Below are 22,950 nucleotides of genomic sequence, written 5' to 3'. Positions count from 1 at the left end.
TTCGATAGAAGACGCGGCTGAAGAGGGTGGGCGAGAGCGGTCCTAGTAGAGCTCTGGAGATGTCTCGAGTCCGTCTGAGCGAGGCGAATGAATAGGGTAAACAAGAAGTCTCGTCGTCGCCGATCGTTTCGGGGTGTCTTCGTTTCCTTCCCTGCACTCGCTTTTGCTCGTTTCGACCTCAAAACATTCCTATCAGACTTCAAGATGAACACGGCACACGAAATCGGCGTCCTTTCCGTTCGTCCTCCTCTTTCCTGCTCCACTCGGAGGGCTCACTTCGTGTCTCTCCGCTCGAGCACTCAACGCTCTGTATAGCTGACGACGTTGTAAACCCGCTCGGCTGACAACAGGTTGCAATCAAATCGAAAGGAACGAAGAACGCTCAAGGTCTCTTCGAAATCCCTTACGGTGTACTGTTCGAGGCTACCGCAAACACACGTACGTCGCTCTCCTCGTTGACGTGAACCAATCAGTCATTAACTTCGTGGTTCGCGACCAATGTGCAGTTGAAGCGCTCAATGGAACGTTAAGAGCTGCGAAACGTCAAAAGAAAGTGAGCCCCCGTCTCTTTTTCCCTCTCACAGGCTCATGCCGCCTCTTTGGAGTTGCACGCTGATGCAAGAACGACTTTCTCTCCGTGATGAATAGGTCGCTTATGATGCCGAGCTACTCATGATGCCGAAAGACAAGGACACCCTCGTAACTTTGCTCGAAGATGGGTCGGACGATGAATCGCACGGCGGGAAGGACGTCAAGACTTTACCCTGAACGTATCAGGCGTAGATGATTATGTAGGCTACCGGTAGACGAGGTCGAAAGAAGGTGGTTTGAAGCAGTGTTCGTTAGTTATCCTGTTGTGAACTTACAAAATCCGTTGTTTTCCGACTTCACAGTGCTGCGTACCCTTCTCGGCGAGCAATGTCCCTATTGTCGAGAGATAGGCTGCGCTAATGCGGCGGACAACACCAGTCTTCGATCCGTGCACTTCAGAGTTGATCCGAGCTCTGGTATGATTTCCCTCTGTCTGCGATAGCCTGAAGATTTTTGATGAAAGATCGAGGGTTCCAGCCCATCGAGTTACAGATTGCACTGATTCTGAAGAAAGTAAGACAACAAGAAAGAGAGAGAGCGATACTGATGCGAGTGTCTGTGAAAGAAAATTCTAGTTTTGTCCGAAAACGAAGCAATGTCGCCGCACTCCTGCTGCCCTTCTCCCTTACTGTCGTCCAGAGAGTACCGGGACTCGTGACAGATAGGGGGCGCCAGTTCGAGGACGTCCAGACCTAGTTCCAGTACCATTTGATCGGTAAAATCCCGGTGTCGTAGTCCCCGATAGCTCCGAACGCCGCTGTCGATAGATCCAGCGACTTTTGAGTCGAACACGTAGGACACGCGTCCTACAGTACCAGGCAAGTTCAGGAGTATCAGTACGAAGCCTCAGAAGCGAGAAAACCTCGTTTTTCCCCGTCCGCTCGCGAAAACAAGAGAACTTAGAGGGAAAACTCACCGCTACGGTCGCTACGACAGATTTCCCGTTATCCGTGTTCGTAATCGTCAGACTCTTCCCACAGTACTTCGATTTCTTGCCCATATCGCCGTACTACGAAAGACGAGGAAAATCAGTCACAGCTCAAACCGATTCTCGAGTGGAGGACTCACGAGACGATAATCGAGTGCTACGATGTAGGCCGAGTCAGGATTCACATTCCCACAAGCTCCGGCGACGCCTAGATCATCGAATGAGCGCTTTAGTTGACGACGCAGAAGAGAATGAAAGGAATCGCGTACCGTTCTGATAGAAGTAAGTGGCTTGTCCGGTAAAGGTCTTCCCTGTAGGAGAAGACGCTGGAGACGACATCGTTGAAGCAGCGGCGGCGGTGTCGGAGGAAGGAGAGAATTTCGGACTTTTCGGATTGGGGACGACTTTTGGATTTCTGACGACTTTGCCGGCGTCGTTATCGGATGCATCGAAGGTCTCCTCCTGGTCATTGTTGTTGTTCGAGTCGTCACCTTCTCGGAAAGAAGAATCGTCGGCGAGGGATCCATCATCAACAGCGTTCGTTTCCAGAACGACGATTCCTCCTTCTCCTCCTAGATCTAATTCGAGACCTCTCTTTCTTGCCGATGGGTCTTGCTGCTTCAACGAGGAGGAGAGTCGTGATGGGTGTGGCCAACCAGAACCGGTCGAGATGTCGAGTTCGGCGTTTTGCGAGGAAGAAGGGGAGAAAGGAAGAGCGGAAGTGAGGGTGAGGAGCGAGAGAGCGACAAAAGAGGCGGAAGGAACAATCATCGTGTGAAAGAGAGTGTGAGAACGAAGGTGAAAGGTTGAATGAATGTGGGCGACGTTGAGGAAACGAATAAAGGGAAAGAGACGACGAGGTTGAAGAAAGGAGTGAAGGGAAGGAAAAGACACGACCGGCGTGAGGTGATTCCTTGGCGAAAGAGCTGAGAGTTGAAGGAGAGGACGCTTGAGGAAGAAGCCAAGAAGCGAAGACGAAGAAAGACGGAAAAGCGAGAACGAAGAAAGAGATGGGAAAGAAAGCTCTCGATGGTGATGACCCGTCTCTCTCGGAACTCTTGGACGTTGAAGACGACGTACGGGAAGAGCAACTGTTACAGTTTCCAGTGATCGAAGACTGCGAACTTCCCACGAGCTCCGCTCTCGAAACCGAGCTTCCACGCGAAAAAATTGGAAGATCTCTCGAAGGACAAAGACGATAAGCGACCGAAGGGAAGACCGGATCCGTCGAAATTGATTGCATCTGATAGTTTGAAGACTGAACAATCAGGTACCGAGTACGAGAACAGGTTGGTTGAAGAGCTGAGAGGTAAGATCCGGAACTTTCTACCAGCCTCTTCGTAGATCGTTGCGAGGATACGTATAGTTCAATAGAGCGTTTAAGATCAGACTGGGATAACAACTGCGTAATGGAAGGCGAAAGAGGGAAGTCGAGGCAGAGAGGCTTGATGAAGTGAAGGAGGCGGGTTGGGAGAATGCCGCATTCGGTTAAGCTGAGTTTAGTGTGGATCATAGAGAGCGTGTCGCATATCGCCAGCGTGTGTCGTCAGGCCGGTGCAGTGTCGAGGTCGAAAAGAGAGAGGGAACGAGATCTGTTTTGGTGCACGTGCGCAAAACTCGCTCTTCAAATTTCACTCGTTTTCGCAAATAGGTCATGAGGAGTATCGACAGCAGCGAGTTACAGGGAGAAAGAAAACACATTTTAGACAAAAGAGGAAGAAGAATAAGTCTATTCACGAGGACCCAATTTATCCAAAGCCCTCGCTCCTTGTTCTAACCATTCTTCGCGGGAGACCCAGAACGCAGGTTGGTCCTTCATGATATCAGCGAGGACGGCACTAAGCGGGACGAGCGGTGAGAGGTCAGTTCCCACGACGAGAATGCGAGAGAAGAGGGAGAAAAGAAAACTCACCCTCCGAGGTAAACCATGTGTTTTCGTCGAGGAGGATCTTCGATACGGATCTTGAATTTCTGTGGCCACCGATCGAGTGCAAACTTGCATCAGTTTCCGGATCTTTCTGCGCGTTCGAGAGGTGACTCACGCTCAATCGTTCGGGATCTCCATGTAGTACTTTCGAGAAGTACAACTGCTTCATCTCCTTCTCCAGCCTCGAAGGTAATCCAGGGTACATCGAACTACCTCCAGAGAGGACGATGTGCTTGTATAGCTCGGAACGAACATCGACAGGAGCGGCTTGAACCGTGTTGAAGAGCATTTCTATCGAACGAGAGAGCGTCAAATAGGGTCGTGAGGAATAAAGAAAGAGAGACTCGCCTGCGACACCGGGTTGTTCGACATCGACGAGATGAGGTTGGAACATGCATTCAGGAGCTTCGAATCGTTCAGATCCGACTTTGATGACTCGTCCATCAGGGAGCTGCGTTACTCAACACCATCAGTCAGTTCCGGCTCGAGAGTGCACAGACTGACTCGGAAAGCGAACGCACCTCGTAGTTTTCGACGAGACAAGTCGTTTCTTCTGACAATCGCTTGTCCAAATCCAAATCGTAGCTACAGAGCGGAAAGATTCGTTGAGATCAGTAATCAGCACAGCAATCAGCACAGAAGAGTCGATTCCGAGGGAGACTCACGAAGTGTAACATAATTTCTCCTTGATTTGTCGAACCGTTTCGAAATCTGCCGTTCGGTTGAACGCGTACCCTCTCATCAACAACAACTTGATCAAGTATCGTGTGACGTCTCGACCAGCGACATCGAGTCGTTTCGTTAAATGCGGTAAGGCGAAACCGTCGTAAACCGGTACAATGTGCGTTACTCCGTCTCCCGAATCAACAACGACTCCAGTTTGAAGACCTGCATACCAGGAGCCACAATCAGCGCCTCGTCTCGAAAGGACTGAAAGAAGACAACTCGTACCTTGAGCGTAAAGAGTCAAAACAGCTTGAATCGCAACGTAAATCCCACCGAATTCGTAATCCTCGAACATGACTTCTGCCATCTTTTCCCGATTCTTTGTCGGGTTCATAGGAGGTTCCGTCAACAAGATCTTCCTTCCCTTCGGATCCACTCGCAATTTCTCTTGGAAAGTGTAATCCCAAAGAAGTTTCATGTCGTCCCAATTCTTCACGATTCCGTGCTCCATGGGTTGGGTGAGCTGGAGGTAGGAGCGGTGTTCTGAGGCGAGATCTCCAACCATGATGTCTTGAATCGCGGCGGATGAAGAGTTGTTGCCTCGTTCTTCAGCTCGGAGAATCGGTCGTCCGATGATCGAAGGGAAAACGTGAGCAGGGAAGTCTGGAAGTAGGAATGGTTGTCAGTATAAGCTTCAGAGTTCAGTCATGATGTCGGCTCGGGACTCACTTGATCCGGCGTAACCACATTTTACGAACTGAGGAGAAATCGAAAATCGACGGGTCAGACGAACGAACAGTGCGTAATCGTTTGGAGATTGCTTACACCGGTACCGTTATCCACGACGAGAGGTGTATCGTATTCTGCCATCTTGACTGCCTAAGGATCTGTCGCAGTAAAGGTCAGTGCGGAGTTCGCTCGAAATGCAGCTGTTTCCCTCAAATGGGCCTGGCCAGGGCCCCGTCGTTCCATCGCTTTCTTGCAGTCCCACGACCTGTACTCCACTTCGACCCCTGACTCCGTGCGGCTCAAGCACACGAGCAGAGTCGACCGAGATCCGTTCCACCTTCCGATTCATCTTCCGCTTCTCCGGATCGCGCTTGCTGTAGCTCACACCCAGACTCCACGGGTGCCTCCATTCTCGTGGCCCGACGATAACCCGATTGTTTGTCGAGATGATGATGAGATTCGTGTCCTCGCCTCGTCTACTCTCTTTCCCTCCCTTTCTGTCAAGCCCGCAGCTCGCCGTTCCTGAACTGGTCCTCAGACTTACTAGGGTTATTTGGACGGTCGCGTAGAGAACTTGTTGGACGTTGTGTGGGGTATGACGAGTGAGAATCGGTTTGAACGGTTTTGTCCTCGTATGTGAGTGTGCCGACTTGCCTTGCGTTCGAGCAGAGGTATAGTGCTGGTCTAGAGTGTCTGTGTCGAGGTGCGAGATGTTTGAAGGAGCGAAGCCTTCCACGACCGAAATCACTTCCTCTTTGCTTCCTCCCATGTGCTCGGGCATCGACAAGCTCCGTATGTCGGACATCGGATGACTCTAGATAGTGACTTGACCTTACCGGCCGCTCTCCCTTTCGTTCACTCGCCTCGGGTCAGCGCTTCCGACACATCCTGGACTGGAAATCCGGCTCTCTCTCGACGTTCAGTCACCTCTGACGGCAGGAGGACAAGCTCAGTACAGCTTTATATATCATCCGTAGCTCTGTACGAAAAAGCGAAGCTGATCGGACCCCTGCTTTGGTTGAACAAAGTCGTTGATATCCAGCTTGAAGGCTTTCGCGCACCGCGACCAGCTCTCGCCCTCGGAACCGGGAGGGCAACGCACCAGCAGACCGACTAGACTCCCCTCTCAGTCTAGCGGTACTGTTGTCTCCTGTCCATCTTGACTTTCACCCCTCTCTCGAGAGGCCGAATTCGTAGCATCTCCTCTTCTATCGACTCGGTCATCGTCTCGCTTCCCGACAAAGCACCTCGCACGGCCCTGCGAGGATCCGACGAATGTCAGTGCTCCCTGGGAAACGGTCACAAGCCGATCTCTCGCTTGTTTGAACTCGACTTGCTTCAAAGAACGATCCGAAAAAGCTAAGCTCGCTACTGCAAGCTCGCTAGATGCTCCGCTCAATGCGGATTATATCACGGCTTCCTGACAGTCGTGCTAGGGTCCCGCTCTGAGAAGCGATCAAAGACCGAGCTAATGAGCTTCGTCCAATCCCTCGTTGCGTTTTTCGTTAGAATGGTTCGACGCTGATTTCTCGCCAGCGACACGCGACACAAGCTCATGCGTCTCTACCACGAAGGAATAATCGTGGAGCTCTGCACGTCCAGGCTTTCAGAGGGAGAGAACCGCGCTCTAGACCACAGACGAGCGCCGCTCCAAAGTTGCGAAAGGAGAAAAATCGCACTTTTCTATTCTTTTCGTAATTCGTTCGATCTCGTTCTCGAATAGGCGAGTCTGCAATCTGTCACGTACAATTCGATGAATTGGACAGCAGCCCTACTCAATGCGGAAAGAGAATCTAGATTGCCAGCCTTTCCTCCCCCTTTCCTCGGCCTTTCTCTCCTTCGCGCTGAACACTCCGACGGTAGCTAAGGTGAGCACTAGATAGCTGCTCCGGTGTAACGAGCGCTCTTTCGCTAAATCCAGTTTCCAGGTCATTCAACTCGGTTTCATCAATAAATCAGGAGGAACGAAGATGGAGCATGAAGAACAGCAAGCCGATGGCGCAGGTACGTTGCTTATATATGCTCTCCGCTGAATAACATTGACTCGTTCTCCCTTTAGCGCCAATTGTTCAATTCCGATCCGATGATCTCCCAGCAACTTCGCTCCTCTCTCTCCCCGATGACCTCCTCCTCCCAATCTTTGAAGAAATCCACGACGACAAGAGGCACAAAGGTGATGGAGCGACGTCAGTGAGGGAGGTTTTGATCAACCGTCGCATCTTTCGACTCGCCAGACCGATTTGGATTTCCCACCTCTCCCTTCAGTCAGATCTCCATCGAAAACTCAGTCTATTACGCAAAGATGACATTCGGCTCCGTCATGTTCGGTCCGTCGCACTCAAATTCGACGACGCTCAAATCCAACTCATCAAATCCACTCTTTCATGCTTACCTCGTCTCTCACAACTCACGATCAACGGGAGCTCAGCACGAACACCGGCAGAGCAAGAGCTTCGTGTAAACGCCGTGCTCGGAATCTCTCAACCAATCGAGCTCGTTTTTAACGCCGATGACGACGACAGGCTCAACTTCGTTAAAACGTGTGTCAACCGGGATCCGCGCAAATTCCGATCAGCGGCAGAAACTAGGGACGGGGCTCCAATCGTGAATATGAAGCTTGCGGAGGGTGTCCCCGAAGCACACTGGTTCTCAGCAATTGATCAGCACCGTCGATTCGCCTGGACTCAACTTTCTACGCTCGACATCAATCCCGTAGGGTTCTCAGATCAGTTTGCCGGAAATCTACTGGGTTCTCTCAGTCGCGCCCTCGAGTCAAGCCCTGTACGTTTTACGTTCAGAACCCGGACAAGGAGCTCTTTTGACACCTTTCTTCCCTCTTTCCGTTTCACCAGGGCGGCATCCCTATAAAAGCTTTCGGTCTAAAACTACGCTACAATGTCCTGGCTGATGGTAATTTCGATACCTACGATTCGGAGGGTCTTACGCGGCTACTGGATCTCCTTTCGCAAACCCAAATCGAGCGACTCACCTTCCACGCCGTGAATTGGCTCCCTCGAATCACTGCTGAACATCAACTTTTGTCTCTCACTTCCTTGAAAATCGAGGCATACCACACGACATACGAGAGAGAGGCCTTCAACTTCAATGAACCAGTACGCGTGATTTTGCTTTTTCCCGCTTACATCGTTCCCTGACTATGTCGGTCTCGCAGACCGCTTTCCGCAATTTCTCCCGCCTCCTCCGATGCTGTCCAAACCTGAAGCAACTCTGTCTAAGCGCCACTCTCTTTGGTCCCGACACAGATGTCGACAATCTCCCAAACCTCAACGCAACCGATTTGTGTTTCGAGTACCCTGTCCTTAGCGCTCTTCTCTTTTACCTGAAGACTTCAACCGTCAAGATTCTCGCCCTTCGAGGAGAAAATGGAGACCGCGAGGTGAGATGGACTAGGTCGACGGCGGATGAGGAGTTTGATAGGGAATGTTGGACGTTGTGAAGTGTAACGATCAGAGAACTATATTCATGTCACCCTCCACTGAGCGAGTAGGTACCAGAGCTCAGAAAGAGGCCGATCGCAATGGCATTTGTCAGAAAAGAGCTGAAGGAGAAAGTGAAGAGAGAGGTTTACGTTCAGCTGAGCAGTTCTGCGTCGTGTCTGTGATGACAAAGGGGCTATACCGAGAGCTATGTGCATGTCTTCGAATCGAAGAGCGCAGTTCTTTTCATTTTTGCGCCGAGTCGCTCAGTTTTGATATTCTCGAATTCTGTAAGTTCGAGGAGCTTTGCGCGTCTAGGACCCCGTGCGTTGTATAGCGTCGCTGTACATACAGTAAGCACTTGCTGTCGTCATCTTCCGCTGGCGGCTTCAGGCGCCGGAAGACAAATTTTAGAAGCGAGATCCAAGCTGATCTTTTGGGAAACGATCGACTCCAAAAGAGATTGAACAGGCAATTGATGCTGTTTCGACAGAAGACATCGAAAGGTGTGGCCAGAAGTACATCAACGACAAGGGTGAGCACTTTCTCTGAGGTGCACGTCGTGGTGAGTGTTGAGAACGCGAAACTGATTGCGAAATTTCTGCGAGTAGATATCGCCGTGGCTGCCGTAGGACAGGTAGAGGGACTTCTCGATTACTCACGTCTTCGTGCTTCTATGAGCACTTTGGCTTGGTGAACATGGAGTTGCAGGATAGACACTAAAAGTTTGGTCTCTCGCTTGAGTTCGACTTCCTTTCTTCCTTCTCCTCCTCTCTATTCCATCTTTGTGTCTCTCTCTCGCCGTTCCGCCTATACCATTGTTCTCGACGACTACGTTCCGACCTATGGGCGGACTGCAGACGGAGGCGAACAAGGATCAATTCAAAAGTTTCGCACGTACCAGAACAGCGCCTCGAACTTATCGAACGATATGTACGTACCTTCCACTACTCTTTAAGCATCGGAGCTCCAATCTTCGACATGCGACATGCGGACGGGTACCTCCGAACTTGAACTAGGTTGCGAGATTCCAACGAATAAACGAAAATATAAAACAAAGGCTAAAAAATGTGCGAAGATAACCGGGGGGTTGCAAGAGTATAGACAGTGAAAAGAAGGAAAGATGAATGTAGCTATAGACAAGCTTCCGATAAAACGATGGAACGATAAAACGATGGAACGATAAAACGATGGAACTATGAAGTATGTACAAACAAACGTGCGTTTCCTACAGTACCAAGAAACCCCCTACCGTTCCTGCGGCGAGCGCCAAGCTCGTCAATCCTCCCTTGAACGTCGTTGAAGAGCCCGCGTTCGTATTCAGCGAAGAAGCGCTCGGACTCGAATCTCCCGCCGTTGAGAAAATCGTCACGACTCCACCGTTCGAATTCGATGACAGAGTCGAAAGGACTGTAACGGCGTTTGCAGTCGAGATCGCTTGTTCTGTGCGGACTTCTTCGCTTGAAGTAGGGGTTTCTGAGGGAGGCGCCGGGTCGGAGGATTTGGATGATTTCTCAGAGGAAGGAGAGGCGGAAGAGGGAAGGGAGGAGGGGGAAGATGGAGATGGTGTCGTGAGGAGTGCGGAAGTGACGATGCCGGTCGCGCTCGAAAGGGTTTGTTCTGAGACGGGAGGAGAAGAGGACGAAGAAATGAGATTTGACGAGGAAACGTCGACGACGGACGAAGAGGAAGGTAGAGAGTCGGAGGAGCGTGTTCTAGTCGATAGAGTTGGGCCTCGTGAGGATGGGGAATCTGGGTCGTCGGAGGAGGCGGGAGAAGAAGAAGAAGCTCCGTTCGTCGGAGTTGCGAGAGCCGTCGTTTGGAATGTCACCGGTCCGACTTGCGTACTCTTCGTCGCTTCCCCTGATTCTGCTCTGGTGCTGCTTGCTTCCGCAGAGTTTCCGCCTAGTAAGTCTGTGACCATTCCTCCGATTCCGAGTCCCTCCCCTTCCTCTGCTCTCCTTTCGATTCTGTATCGTTCATGCACTGCTCGCTTTGTTGATGGTGTTCGGACGATTCGAGAGAAGCCAGATTCAGGGGAGACTGTTTGGCGAGAGAGCGAAATGTTCAGTGATGAAAGGGAAAGAGAACTAGATCGACTAGACATACGATTCACCGGTTGTTCAACCACGAGTACCGTCAAAGGTAACGAGATCAAGATTGGGAGTAATTGAACCATCTGTTTGACAATTGAAGGGCTCGAAGAAGCGAGGCGGTAGGTGTGATTTCTCTTGAATTGATGAAGGCGAACGAAACTCGCTAGAACAGACGAGGCGGAACGAGGATGGGCCGACCGGCGGTGTACAGAACAGGTGAGATCCCAGGAGAGTCAAGAGTGAAGAACCAAGAGAGAGGAGCGAGAAGATGACCCTTTCCGTTGGAGATTTTTTAGGGCGTTTTTTGGTACGCGAACCGTGTCACTGCGCGCGGATACGAACGGCGCAGAGAGGTCGGAGCGCAGTCCATCTTGATCACTTAGAGCAGCGAGACGAGTAAGCGAGGGGATGATTGGAGCGAGCGAGAGGGAGAGAGGGGAAGAGAAGAGTTCGCGTTCACTCGCACGTGACTGTTTGAACGGATTCTGGTTCATCTCCTCCAGGCTTCTCTCGTCTTTCAATCGGCCCCCGAACAGTCTTCACCGACGTCGCTCGTCCCCGAACCGCGAGCGAACCCGTCGGCGTCGTTTGCACAGCCTCCTTCCTCCCTTCGATTCGGCTTGACGCAGCAGGCCTCTCTTGGCTTTCTACCTTTCACTACCTTCACCAACCACTCGCGCTACCACTCCACACGCTTGAAGGCAACATACATCTAGCAAAGACCACGCGAACCGGAGTGAAGAAACCGATTGATCTCGAAGAAGAACCTTTCATTGAACCCCCCTCTCTCGAACCTCCCTTGAACCTTGGCTGTAGCAATGCAACGTGAGTACTCTCCTCCTACATCTTGCTTGTACAAAGGGGACATCCAGAAGGAATGCGTACGGTCGACCAGCAATTGCGTTTCGTCTCGCTAACTCCTCTCCGTTCGTTCGTAGACCCTCAATACCCTCAACAAGCGTACTACGGACCTCCTCAACCAGGATATTACGCTCCACCTCCCGTACGTCCCCTTTCTCTGCTTCTTCGTCGTTCGAAACTCACGGAAAGTTTTCATTTTCGAAAAGGGTCAATACGGAGGACCTCCGATGCCAATGGGATACCCCCAAGGGGGGCAGGTACAACAGAAGAAGGACGACGGATGTTGTGACGGATGCTGTTGCGGGTGTTGTAAAGTAAGTCATTCGAGTTCTTTATTCGCTTTTTCTCCTTCGACTTGGAGGTCTACGAGCTGATCGAGAAGTCCAATGCGGTTTACAGTGCTGTGGAGCGTGTTGTGGTGCTATAGCAGCATGTTGTTGCTTGGACGCGCTTTTCGATTGCTAGAAAGACTTCGAGAAGGAAGGATTTCGACCTGAAGAAAGAGTTCGAAGTGGTATAGATTGTAGCTTTCCTCGACTCCGCTTTTCGTTTCCCCCCCGCTCTCTACTGAGTAGATTGAGATGTATTACTTACAGTACGTCGGTTTCTACGCTTCTCGAAGGGAATGCTCGGCTCGAGCTTGAGGCTTTCGAGATTTCCGTTTCGCAAGAAAACCCTCTTCGCTTTGAGCCTCGCGATGGCTTCGGTCACCCCGCCGTCGATCTAGTTGACGGCATCAAAGTGTAGTGTTCCGCGAGGGAAGCTCGAGGGAAGATCTCGAGAGGCTGCGACGACGAGCCGGACGAAAAACGAAAACTTTCCTTCCTCCTCTTTCATTCCTTTTCCGACCCTCTTTTGCCTCCCTTTCCGATTGCTCTGTTGCTCAGTTGCGCATTTGGAGACACGACAGAACCCTCTAGACCATCGAGAAATCACTCTGTGTTGGAACTGCGCTTGCACAGCCATCGATACTCGGTCCTCCTCATTTCCTCATCTCTCTCACCTTTCCCTCTTGGTCCTCCGCACTCACAGCATCCCCTTCTGACTCTCATGTCGTACAATCAATGTACGTCCCCTCTCCTCATACACCCTTGCACTCCCGCTTCATTTCGAAACGCCAAGCAATCTCTCTCCCGAAACTGACGCTACTCTCTCTGCCGCCACCCCGTCCCTACAGATCCTCAGCAGCCCCAACAAGCCTACGCCGGAGGACAAGGTCAAGGAGGAGGTGAAGCAGCCGGGTATTACGGAGCACCTCAAGCCGAAAAGGGGTATCAACAATACGGTTATGGGGGCAATGCACAGGCGCCGGGATACGGAGGTCAGCCACAGTATGGAGGGGGACAGCCTCAGTATGGTCAACAACCGATGATGTATCAGGGTCAACCGCAGATGGGATACCCTCAAGTGAGTTTCTCGCATTTTCTTTCGGAGAGAGTTAGAGAGCGAGGGACTGATATTCGGGCGAGCGAGTAGCAACAACATCCTCAGTATATGCCTCATAACGATAACAGGGGAGGAGGAGGAGGAGCAGGAGGATGCTGCGCAGGGTAAGTTTTCGCAAAGTTTTTTCATTCTTTTCGGTTTTTGAGTTGTCCTCGTGAGCTGATTGAGTGAATCTTCGAGGAGACAACAGTATTATGGGAGCTTTAGCCTGTTGTTGTTGTCTCGATTTACTTTGTTGAACAAACGAACGAAGCGCGTGAGAAAGAATGGAATCGAGGGGAAAAGAGGTAGGTAGAATTGCTGGAAAAAGCTCGCTTTCCATCAAGTTCCAGCCTAACTGTTTGTGCACACAGCCTTACAAGGCGACCTACTCCTCAGATCTCAAGCTCTTCCGATCACATTCTTTGAATACTCGACTCGAACCTCGAAAGACGATCAATTTCTCCATCATTTGTAACCACTATCACTTTATTCCCCTTCGACGGCCTTACTCCCATTCACATAATCGACACACGTGGATTCTACACAGACCTCTACACCTTCCGCAAGCTTGTTCAGTCTCCATTGTTCTGCACTTTTGGACTTATATGTAATTTTCCGAGAATGGACAATTTCGCTCTCTTCGCTCTCTCATGCTGTCCGTCTCGATCTCTCTCGATCGCAAAAGAGCCAGCTCATAGGCTTGCGCGCTCATCTCAAGGCGCCCTCATGAGCCTCATCGATTCTCCCGATCTGAGCTCGCCTTTGCTTTTGCGAATACTCTTCATTTCTTTCATTCGTTCTATACATACAAACTGACTACAAGACATACGACAGGACACTGCACTGCTCTAGTTCTTCACGTCTCCCTTCTCGAGTGCCTCGATTTCTTCTTTCGACAACCCATCTAATCTATGTAACAAGTATTCGACCTGTTTGCGCTCAGAGCCGACACACCGAATCAGCCGCCCTGCGCCATCGCGACTGAGGTTACGAGAGAGCGATCGATCGGGAAACGTACCTCTACTTCCTTAGTCAAAGGAATAATATACTCCCTATACAACCTGACCACCTCCTCGACCTCTACCTTTTCCCCACTCCCTTCTAAAGGTTCTCCATCAGGCCCTAACTCGGCTCCATACCATTTCGCCTTTTTTTCCAAACGACGCAACAAGGCGGCTTCGACAGCGGGTTTCGTGATTAGGGATTCGAGAATGGGAGGGTTTGGAGTGAGGATATGAGGGATGAAGGAGGAAGGGGAGGAGAGGAACTTGGATTCGGATACGAACATACCTGGTCGTCACAAATCCCACGACTTCGTTGTCAATGTGAGAGAAGTGAGAATGGGAAGGGAGAAAGAGAGCAGAACGTACCACAGTGAATCCTCCTCGAGATCGCTTGCAGACATTCCAAATCCCTCGTTCCGGCACTCCCGTAGTTCCCGTCGTCGGGTACTCCTACTCGCTTCGTGATACTGGGGACGATCGATTCGGTGTAGAAAGAAAGGATTTGGGGGTTCACGTTCAGGTGAGTCGGGTCGTAAAGGAGGGGTGGGTACTCGAGCGGAGGGAGAATGGGAGCGGGAAGAAGGGATCGGGGAGTGAAGGGATGCTCATCCGGACTAGAGCGAGCAGAGTTAGTGAGGAGAGAGAGATGTTCGGAGAGAATCGAGAGAGATTTACCTGTCGTAACGACGAATCTTGGCTGCACGCACCAGGAGGGTGAGATCGTCAGCTCTGAGTAGCCTCGTCACCGAGAGGAGCGCCGAGTAGGAGAACTTACCGTGAGAAGTTTCAGTCTCTTTCAACAACCATTCCAACCAACTTCCTTCGAATCCATCTCGATGCAACACTTCGGCGAACCCTTCCTTCGTATACATCTTTGGGTTGTGCGCGAATTGAGCTCGCTCAATCAGAACTGTTCGAGCGAGAGATTGGAGTCAGTCGAGAGCCGAGAGGGGAAAGACGAGGACAGCGGAAAACGAACGGAAGATGATCGTATCTTCGAGTCGGACGAGCGTGCGTCGGATCTGAGAGCAGAGTCATCGTAAGTACAGTCAAGCGGACTAGGGCGGACAGAGAGTAGTACGTTATCGAGGTTTAGCGGATCCGCTTCCGGTTCTCTAGTCATGAAACTGTGCACCAAGCCGATTTTCGAGTCAGCTCTATCGTTAACTGTATAACCGGATCACGCACTTCATGGTCACAGGTGTCTGAAGAAGGTTGTATGGTCGGAAGTTGAACTTGTTCGAGAGCGAATCTCTTCTCCTCCCCTTCTCCCTTACTCTCCCTAATCCCGACAAAAAGGCACCAGAGATGTTCGCCGCTAGGACTTTGTTACGTTCTACTCGCCGACAGGTAAGCCTCCCGCATTCGACTAGGCCAGGGAACGAGAACGGACGAAGGAACCAATCGAGATTCGCCGGAAATCATCGATTCCTCATCATCTTCGAGTGAACGACGTCAAATGGCTGAGAGGGAGCAGTAGGATTCGACGGACGGAGTCCAGGGCCACAATAAAGGCTCAGAGGGTCTGCGGGATGAGACGGAGAGGTGGAATTAGTCGGAGGCGATCAAGCACTTGAATCGTCTCATCGACGGCACTCAGGAGCACATTAGGTGGTCTATACGATCCAACAACGCTTTAAGAGATACCCCTTCGAACGTACTGACCCTACGCGTGTTTCGACAGGGTCCTCTCTTGAACCGAGGACTCGCAACTCACGTCGCCTCCCCTCTCACCCAAATTTCTACTCTCCCCAACGGTCTCACCGTCGCCACCGAATCATCCCCTTCCGCCTCTACCGCCACCGTCGGAGTTTGGATCGATGCAGGTTCCCGCGCCGAAACCGACAAAACTTCGGGTACCGCTCACTTCCTCGAACACATGGCGTTCAAAGGTACCTCGAAACGATCTCAACATCAACTCGAACTCGAAGTAGAAAACTTGGGCGCCCACTTGAACGCGTACACTTCTCGAGAACAAACGGTTTATTACGCGAAGAGTTTCTCGCAGGACGTTGGGAAATCGGTAGAGATCATTTCGGATATCTTGACTCAGAGTAAATTGGAACAAGGTGCGATCGAGAGGGAACGAGATGTCATTTTGAGGGAACAACAAGAGGTCGATAAACAGATTGAGGAGGTCGTTTTCGATCATCTTCATGCTGTCGCTTTCCAAGGTAAGCACCCTCTCTCTCTTCTATCGTTTGAGCGAGTTATCGGTGCTGATCACGACTTGTCTCGTCTTCTCCCTTTACTCGATCCTCTCTTTCTTTAAACCTTTCCGCCTTTTCGAACTCCCTCATCCGCTCTCTCCTTCCTTTCTCCCGCCGCCTACTCCCTCCCTCGCTCTCACACTATCTGCTCTCTCACTCCATTGTCCAACTCCCCACTCGTCCAGGTCAACCCCTCGGACGAACTATCCTCGGACCCAAAGAAAACATCCTCTCGATCTCCCGCGATGACCTCTCGAACTACATCAAAACGAACTACACCGCCGACCGTATGGTTCTCGTCGGTACCGGAGGAATCGAACACTCTTCCCTCGTCGAACTCGCGAAAAACCATTTCGGTTCCCTCCCTACCTCTTCCTCCCCTATCAAACTCGGAGAATCTACGAACAAGGAGAAACCCTCGTTCATCGGTTCGGAAGTCAAGGTTCGAGACGACACGATGCCAACTTGTAACGTTGCGATCGCGGTCGAAGGAGTTTCATGGAGTTCTCCCGATTACTATCCCATGCTCGTGATGCAAAGCATCATGGGCAACTGGGATAGGTCGTTGGGAGCCCAATCGATCCTCTCTTCCCGATTGTCTCATACCATCTCGGCAAACAACCTCGCGAATTCGTTCATGAGTTTCTCGACGAGTTATTCCGATACCGGACTTTGGGGAATCTACATGGTTTCGGAAAACTTCCTCAACCTTGATGATATGACTCATTTCACTCTCAAGGTCACTATTCCCACTTCTTCGATCCTGATTCTCGTGGACTGACACTTGTGCGTTCGAATTGTGATTAAACAGGAATGGAAACGTATGGCGACTCACCCTACTCAAGGAGAAGTCGAACGTGCGAAAGCTCAATTGAAGGCTTCCCTCTTACTCGGTCTCGATGGTTCGACCGCGATCGCCGAAGATATTGGACGATCAGTAGTTACGACGGGACGACGATCGACCCCGAAGGAGATTGAACAGGCGATCGATGCGGTCTCGGTAGATGACATTAAGAGGTGTGGACAAAAGTACATTAACGACAAAGGTGAGAACTTTTTCTGGTTATCGCGAGTGTCGAGAACGCGAAACTGATTGCGACCTTGAGCGAATAGATATCGCCGTGGCTGCCCATGGACGCGTGGAGGGACTTCTCGATTATTCTCGCCTACGTGCATCTATGAGCACTATGGCGTGGTGATCGTAGAGGGTCCGTCGTCAAAAAATAGCTCGAGTCCTCCCTCTTGATCCTCCTTCGCTCTCTCCTGCCGATGTCTTTGTCTCCTTTTCCTTTCTGTTCTGCGTAAATTGTCCATTTAGTCCCGTTATACAATTTACAGTCTCTCGTCTCGATATCGAGCGTGCCTCATCTCGTTATTCGTCTGGAAGGCGGAGCGATCAAAGCACCCAAACTTACGATCAACTTTCCTCGCAGACTTTTCTCTTTCGGCGACAGGCGCCAGATGCGGCAAACGAGCTTATTCTCTTCTTCCTCCCTTCTGGTGTGTCCGGCTCGAACTCGTCGCGAGAAAAAGGAATCGCTGTTCACGTTGTTCGCTCTGTTTCTACTTTCTGACTCTGCTCTGCGAAAAGCACGAAGAAAGGATTGAGTAAACGACAGCCGAGGAACCTTGCGATTTACGAGATCGAGCACAACAACGAGGAGGGCAAGCTAGACTACGAGAGAAAGAGACAGACACGCAGACAGAGAGAGACTATGAAGGAAGTATTGGAAAGGAGTAAAAGAGTACACAGGAGTAAACGAGCGCAAACTTTGATTCAGGAATAACAAGCGAGTAGACCGAAAACCTGAAAAGCTATTCATTTCTTTTTTGGAACTTTCTTCGTGAGAGGCTCTTCTTCCGAGGAATCAGAATCGTCAGATTCTTCTCCCGACGACTCAACCTCGTCCATTTCTTCGTCTTCCGCGGAGGAGTTCGCAATTTTTCGTCGAGAAGTCGTCGATCTTGATGCATCGTCTTCCGCAGACTGGTTCTCATTGTCGTCTTCTCCAAATCCGTTCTCGTCGTCTTCTCCAGATTCATTCTCGTCGTCGTCCTCCTCGTCTTCGTCGTCGAAATCACTCTCCTCCTCCTCCTCCTCGTCGTCGGAATCAGCGTTCGACTTCTGCGAATTCTTGTTTGATTTGCGTCGACGGCCAGCGGTGAATTGATTGTTTCGTTCTTGATGAGGTCCATCGGCTTTGACTCTCTTTCGGACGTAGATATCGCCGTCTCGGAGCATCTGTGCGACAGCACGAGCATTGTTGATCGGAGTGATCCTCGCGATGTTGTGACTTTCGAACGGCCAATTGACGATAACGAATCGCTTGAGCTCGGGATTACCCTAATCAGTAAGCAAATCGAAGAGTGTGAACTTCATAGTGGACGAGAGAAGTGAATATCAGAGAAGTGTTAGACGTACGCTCCATTGATCGCACGTTTCTCCAAGGTCCTGAGCCGATTGAACGAGCAAGGATCGAATTTCGCTGTAAACTTTCTTGTCGACCATTTTGGCGATATCTTCGTCGAAGGTACCTGAGAAGCCGATCGTGTTCTCCGGAGAGTTGACCGTTCTGTTAGCGAAATCGAGGTCAGTTCAGCTTCTCAGCCATCGATATCGTGAGATTCCATCCTACACTTGAGCTTGTCCACCCAGCTCAGACAATCGAGCAGCTCGACAGTCCTTGCAGTATCCGGAACTCTTAGCTTGAGGACGAGGTTTTCTGCAACGGGAGCAACTGCGAGTGAAGAAAGAGGTTACTACGAAGTCAAGACGAAGCACAAGGGAAGTAACGTACCGACTTTTGACTGTACTCGTTTTTGGGTAAGAGATCGAGGCCGAAGCAGTCTTCCTCTTCTTGACCGCAGTCGGAGCCATTTCGTCCTTTTCCAAACGTTTCTTCAGCGGTTTAGTTGCGTTCGAACCGATTCCTTGGTCCACGGTCTATCGAGGGCGATCGTCAACGACTGCAATATGAACAGAACAGATGAAGCCAGCAAACGAACCTTGGTTTTCTCTCGAGGTTTTCTCACTCCCTTGAGCTTCACCGTTTTCGATAGACCAGAAGGCGCCGTGATTGTTGCGTAAGGATGACTTGAGGTTGAGACTGTTCGTAGGAAGATAGTGGGCTGATCAGTTCAGCCGTCTAAGTGTGAGAAAGAAGAAACGAGGCGAACGGAAAGGATAACGATTTGCAGTTTGACCGGTGTAAGAAGCAGCGGCAGCAGCAGCTCTCGTGACACGTGAGTAGTACGAAACGGCTCCATCGAGGGCGTACCACCTCTCCTCCTTGTACTGAGCTTCAGGGAGTTGGTCGCGACGTTCCACGAAGTGATCTGTCGCCTTCACTGAGTCGTTCGTGAGGGTAGCGCGACTCCCATCGATCGGGTTCGGGAGGACTCCAGCTTCGACAAGGACAGATTCGATTTCTTTGCGGAAAAGAGACGGAACGAGATAGTCCGCTACGGAAGGGTTGTCGAGGCGGGTGAAGTAGATGGGGCAGTTGTTCGAAAGTCGAGGTAGGAAGGAGTTCCATAGATCGAACAGGTGGTAACCGAGACTTCTGCTTCCGAGCGAGAAGACAGCGTGAGCGTTTTCGAGGATGTCGGAATCGAGGAAATCTTGAATGCGGAACTCGGGAGGAAGGTGTCGATGAAAAGGGAGCCAATCGAAAGGGGTCGCCCCGCTAGCCATGATGATCGGAGTTACGAGACGATAAGTACCGGGCCTGAGTTTCAGTTCCTGTTGAACCATCTTCACCATCCAATCTCTCAATCCTGGAAAATTCACGATAACTCCATCCCAGCCATCGTTTCCGGTACTTGACTCCCACCAGGGCCAAAGCACAACACGAGGTCCATCATCGTCACCGGGATCTCCTGGCGGTTCGATCAAGGCGATACATTCAGAGATCTTCGTCCAGCTGAGGGGAGTGGAGATCGATTGAAGCGCCGATGTCAACGAGGATCCAAGGAGCGACGATCCCGATGGTCGAAGTTGACGAGGAGGAGCATCTTGGACGGGTGGTGGAGGAGGAGGAGGAGGAGGAGGGGGAGGAGGGAGTGGGCGGGGAGGTCGGGTTCGTGGATTCGGATTCGTTCCGGGGACGACTGCTTCTTCTGTTCGTACACTCACTCGTCAGTCAATGTCTACAACAGCTCGTGACACCGATTGCTCAGTTTCCTAACGGCTCAGTCCTCGCTTCTTCGAAACCCCGATTGATGAACCAACTTCGAACTCCTCAACAGCGAGCAAGAGAGACAGGGACTCACGAGCTCCAGGTGGAGGTGGGGCTACGCGAGCCTGATCGTTTGAACCGTGAGAGCCAGTAGAGTGGTTGACCGGGGTTGGATCGATTTCGGGAGGGGGAAGGAAGTAGGCCGGGAGTTCCTCCTGCGAGTCGAAGTCCCATCCGATCTTGCGCCAGTAGGTTGGAGTACCAGGCCACTCTTCGAGGGCGGGCTCAACCTGCGTAGGACTCGTTGGAAAGCGAAGGAGGTTTGTGGTTTGTTCGAGAGCGGCTCGAGTCACGAGAGGCCCGTTCATGACGTCCGCGGATCTTCCGGTACCACGTGGTGGAAAGCGTCCCTCGCTCAGAGTTGAGGAACGTGTGACGGCCGAGCGCGAGGAGAAGAGAGGGGGAAAGACGAAGGAAACCTCGAAAGTCCTCTCTCCTCTCGCTCGATCTTCCTCGCTCTACTTGTTCACAACCAATCAAGATGGCCGACCCTCAAGTACAATTCGAGTGGCTCTTCTATATGCGAGAGAGACCCCTCGTCGTCCTCAATGGGTTCCCGGTCGATGAACCTCTCGACGTGAGTTCCTTTCCTCTCCTGTCTGATCGTGCGAGAGAACTGAGAGTCGGGGACCGCTGATGATCTACAGCACCCCTTCCTGAAAGACATTGGAAACAAGTACGGCGCGATTTGCGCGATGCGCCCAGGTTCTTGTGCCTCCGAATTGTGAGTTTCTGTTCACAGGTAGAACTCGAACCAGGATGATAATGATAGGCTGACCCTCGGGCTCTGTTGCGTACGGACAAACAGGTCACTCGTCGTTGCTCGGAAGTACGATGCTCTGAAAGCATGGTCGAAACTCTTCGAAGTTCCCTACGATTCTCAAAAACCCGAATCGACTGTTCGTGCCTATGTAAGCTTCCGATCTTTCTTTTCCGTCACTACACTCTGTCTCGGGTCTCTTCTGACCTTCGCGCGGAATAGATGGGACGAAGGGTCAAACACCTCCCCTCCAACGAGCAATTTTCGGTTGAATTGGATTCTACTCGCCGCTTCTTCTACCAACCTCAAGCGAATATCCACGGAACAATCTTCCTCCCAAGAGGATACCTCGAAGGTGATCCGGAGCATCAACAAGCGTGGTCTCTCGCAAATCCTCTCGCGCGTCCACCGCCCTCGGGACAATCTCGACCTCGTCCTCCTCAACCTGTCACTACTCTCCCCATGGGACACCCTCCTCCTCCTCCGATCCCCCAGCTCTCATCTCTCCCCGCTCAACTCTCGTCAACGCATCTCACCGAGAACCCTCACCCAGTTGCATCAACGTCCTCCGGATCCGGAAGACGAGTCCCCCTTCCTCCTCAATCCGAGCTCGCGCCACGATCCTCCGCTCGCTCAACTTTCGATACTTCCGGCTTCCCCGCTCGTTCTCACCCACACGCACCCCTTCCTCCTCAATCCGAGCTCGCGCCACGATCCTCCGCTCGCTCAAATCAGGATCCTTCCGATCTCCCAGCCCGCTCTCAGGACTACCGCGCCCCGCCACAAGCTTCAGCACTGTACGATGACTACGAAAGTGAGTCTTCTCTTGACTCATCGCCTTTCACAGTCTCTCGAGTCTGCTCACTCTGTCTCGTTTCCTCTTTTTTTCATTTAGATTCCAATGTCGACGGCGCATTGCGCGACCAACTCAATTCTGTTCCCATTCGCCGAAGAGATGATGTCAACTGGAACGCTGGGGACGGATTGGGAGATCTACGCCAAGTCATCTACAAACTTCGAGACGAGTTTTACTGGAACGACGACAACTACGTGAGAGATAGGGTTGCTGTTTACTGGCGTGAGGTAATCGAACAGATGTGAGCTGAACATTTCTTTGCGTCTCATATAAGGTCGGAACGAGCTGATTTGCCAGAATCTTTTAACAGTGTCGAAATCGCAATCTTCAATCATCCGAGTTCAAACAACCATTGGACTCTCAGGGTTACCTTCTCTCACCCCGGAGCTAGGCAACAGATCTCTGACAATGTCCTTTGCAAACGTGCTGGTGGTCAACGCGATTCGACTTATCGCCGTGGTTGAGATTTCGTTTCTTTCTTCCCCTCAAATGTCGAATCAATCCAAACCTCTCCTCTTTCTCCTATCCGTCAGTGCTCTCTGTCTTTTCACAACCTACTTACCTGAGTAATGGTTTCACCCTGATTGTTGTACCTCTTCTGGCAAAACCTCGTAGTCAAGCTTTGATGTTTTCTTTTCTCGCTTCTCTCCTTTGTGCAAATGATCTCGATTGTGTCTCCTCGTCAAGTTGTTTCGTTAGCATCTGCAACGCTCTAGGGGAATGCTGTCGGGATCCCTTCTCGATTACTCACGTCTTCGTGCTTCTATGAGCACTATGGCTTGGTAAGCCTTAGAGAAAAAATTGAAAAATTCTCTTTACACTACGAACTTCTTCCCGATCCCGCCCCTATTCCTTCCGGTCCACACTCGGACCTAGTCTTCAACCCCCTTCGCTTTACTTCTTTCTTTCTTTCTTGCTTCATGTTATCATTTTCTTTCCTATCTCTCTTCCGTCTCAGTGCACAAAACTCGAACCAATTTGCCTTCTTCCTCTGATGCCTCGCCCACCCCTTCTGGCTCGAGAGCATTTCCGCACAGAGCGATCAACGTAAGCGATCAACTGATGACCGATGAGCGAAGAGCGAGAACGAAGTGATGTCCGAGCACTCGGTTTTCTTTTTCGCTTTTTCGGATTGATTTTCCATCGAATTTTCCCTGCGATCGCTTCAACCTCACACGATTGTCGCTAACCGGCTCAAGATCCTCAGCTGTATGTCGAT

At 51.2% G+C, this 22,950-nt stretch overlaps 10 protein-coding genes across 10 annotated transcripts; 5 read left to right on the top strand and 5 right to left on the bottom strand.

The window, feature by feature from the left end:
• Nucleotides 1–204: 204 nt before the first annotated feature.
• JCM6883_004468 (costars family protein) lies at nucleotides 205–768 on the top strand (the record flags this gene model as incomplete). The annotated part of the gene is made up of 4 exons (XM_076634710.1): nucleotides 205–237; nucleotides 351–438; nucleotides 507–553; nucleotides 649–768. The coding sequence occupies 4 exons, from the start codon at nucleotides 205–207 to the stop codon at nucleotides 766–768; spliced, it is 288 nt and encodes a 95-aa protein (XP_076485327.1).
• Nucleotides 769–1,283: 515 nt separating this feature from the next.
• Nucleotides 1,284–2,290, bottom strand: JCM6883_004467 (RlpA-like double-psi beta-barrel domain-containing protein; the record flags this gene model as incomplete). Its single annotated transcript, XM_076634709.1, has 4 exons — nucleotides 1,284–1,397; nucleotides 1,508–1,600; nucleotides 1,660–1,727; nucleotides 1,789–2,290. 4 exons carry the CDS (start codon nucleotides 2,288–2,290, stop codon nucleotides 1,284–1,286), a joined length of 777 nt encoding a protein of 258 aa, XP_076485326.1.
• A 958-nt stretch (nucleotides 2,291–3,248) lies between these two features.
• On the bottom strand, nucleotides 3,249–4,982 carry ARP2 (actin-related protein 2; the record flags this gene model as incomplete). The annotated part of the gene is made up of 9 exons (XM_076634708.1): nucleotides 3,249–3,357; nucleotides 3,432–3,490; nucleotides 3,562–3,737; nucleotides 3,795–3,897; nucleotides 3,968–4,031; nucleotides 4,112–4,334; nucleotides 4,398–4,775; nucleotides 4,842–4,869; nucleotides 4,938–4,982. The coding sequence occupies 9 exons, from the start codon at nucleotides 4,980–4,982 to the stop codon at nucleotides 3,249–3,251; spliced, it is 1,185 nt and encodes a 394-aa protein (XP_076485325.1).
• A 1,829-nt stretch (nucleotides 4,983–6,811) lies between these two features.
• JCM6883_004465 (uncharacterized protein) lies at nucleotides 6,812–8,298 on the top strand (the record flags this gene model as incomplete). Its single annotated transcript, XM_076634707.1, has 4 exons — nucleotides 6,812–6,845; nucleotides 6,901–7,622; nucleotides 7,694–7,954; nucleotides 8,014–8,298. The coding sequence occupies 4 exons, from the start codon at nucleotides 6,812–6,814 to the stop codon at nucleotides 8,296–8,298; spliced, it is 1,302 nt and encodes a 433-aa protein (XP_076485324.1).
• A 1,208-nt stretch (nucleotides 8,299–9,506) lies between these two features.
• Nucleotides 9,507–10,457, bottom strand: JCM6883_004464 (uncharacterized protein; the record flags this gene model as incomplete). The annotated part of the gene is made up of 2 exons (XM_076634706.1): nucleotides 9,507–10,321; nucleotides 10,388–10,457. 2 exons carry the CDS (start codon nucleotides 10,455–10,457, stop codon nucleotides 9,507–9,509), a joined length of 885 nt encoding a protein of 294 aa, XP_076485323.1.
• Nucleotides 10,458–11,192: 735 nt separating this feature from the next.
• Nucleotides 11,193–12,789, top strand: JCM6883_004463 (uncharacterized protein; the record flags this gene model as incomplete). The annotated part of the gene is made up of 5 exons (XM_076634705.1): nucleotides 11,193–11,199; nucleotides 11,313–11,377; nucleotides 11,442–11,520; nucleotides 12,413–12,642; nucleotides 12,712–12,789. The coding sequence occupies 5 exons, from the start codon at nucleotides 11,193–11,195 to the stop codon at nucleotides 12,787–12,789; spliced, it is 459 nt and encodes a 152-aa protein (XP_076485322.1).
• Nucleotides 12,790–13,511: 722 nt separating this feature from the next.
• Nucleotides 13,512–14,860, bottom strand: ARO7 (chorismate mutase ARO7; the record flags this gene model as incomplete). Its single annotated transcript, XM_076634704.1, has 8 exons — nucleotides 13,512–13,592; nucleotides 13,682–13,953; nucleotides 14,034–14,281; nucleotides 14,343–14,364; nucleotides 14,443–14,577; nucleotides 14,647–14,689; nucleotides 14,749–14,794; nucleotides 14,856–14,860. 8 exons carry the CDS (start codon nucleotides 14,858–14,860, stop codon nucleotides 13,512–13,514), a joined length of 852 nt encoding a protein of 283 aa, XP_076485321.1.
• A 115-nt stretch (nucleotides 14,861–14,975) lies between these two features.
• MAS1 (mitochondrial processing peptidase) lies at nucleotides 14,976–17,076 on the top strand (the record flags this gene model as incomplete). Its single annotated transcript, XM_076634703.1, has 5 exons — nucleotides 14,976–15,017; nucleotides 15,352–15,841; nucleotides 16,063–16,616; nucleotides 16,689–16,923; nucleotides 16,991–17,076. The coding sequence occupies 5 exons, from the start codon at nucleotides 14,976–14,978 to the stop codon at nucleotides 17,074–17,076; spliced, it is 1,407 nt and encodes a 468-aa protein (XP_076485320.1).
• Nucleotides 17,077–17,696: 620 nt separating this feature from the next.
• Nucleotides 17,697–20,423, bottom strand: JCM6883_004460 (uncharacterized protein; the record flags this gene model as incomplete). Its single annotated transcript, XM_076634702.1, has 7 exons — nucleotides 17,697–18,221; nucleotides 18,300–18,450; nucleotides 18,514–18,600; nucleotides 18,676–18,821; nucleotides 18,884–18,984; nucleotides 19,055–19,996; nucleotides 20,150–20,423. 7 exons carry the CDS (start codon nucleotides 20,421–20,423, stop codon nucleotides 17,697–17,699), a joined length of 2,226 nt encoding a protein of 741 aa, XP_076485319.1.
• Nucleotides 20,424–20,596: 173 nt separating this feature from the next.
• On the top strand, nucleotides 20,597–22,195 carry JCM6883_004459 (uncharacterized protein; the record flags this gene model as incomplete). The annotated part of the gene is made up of 6 exons (XM_076634701.1): nucleotides 20,597–20,692; nucleotides 20,763–20,839; nucleotides 20,924–21,026; nucleotides 21,098–21,689; nucleotides 21,771–21,972; nucleotides 22,042–22,195. 6 exons carry the CDS (start codon nucleotides 20,597–20,599, stop codon nucleotides 22,193–22,195), a joined length of 1,224 nt encoding a protein of 407 aa, XP_076485318.1.
• Nucleotides 22,196–22,950: the final 755 nt, after the last annotated feature.

Source organism: Sporobolomyces salmoneus, assembly GCF_050403485.1.
Source record: "Sporobolomyces salmoneus JCM6883 DNA, S_salmoneus_JCM6883_v1_ctg68, whole genome shotgun sequence".
NCBI classification, from domain to species: domain Eukaryota; kingdom Fungi; phylum Basidiomycota; class Microbotryomycetes; order Sporidiobolales; family Sporidiobolaceae; genus Sporobolomyces; species Sporobolomyces salmoneus.
Note: the sequence above shows the minus strand (reverse complement) of the source record. Positions and strands in the feature narration are given on the sequence as shown.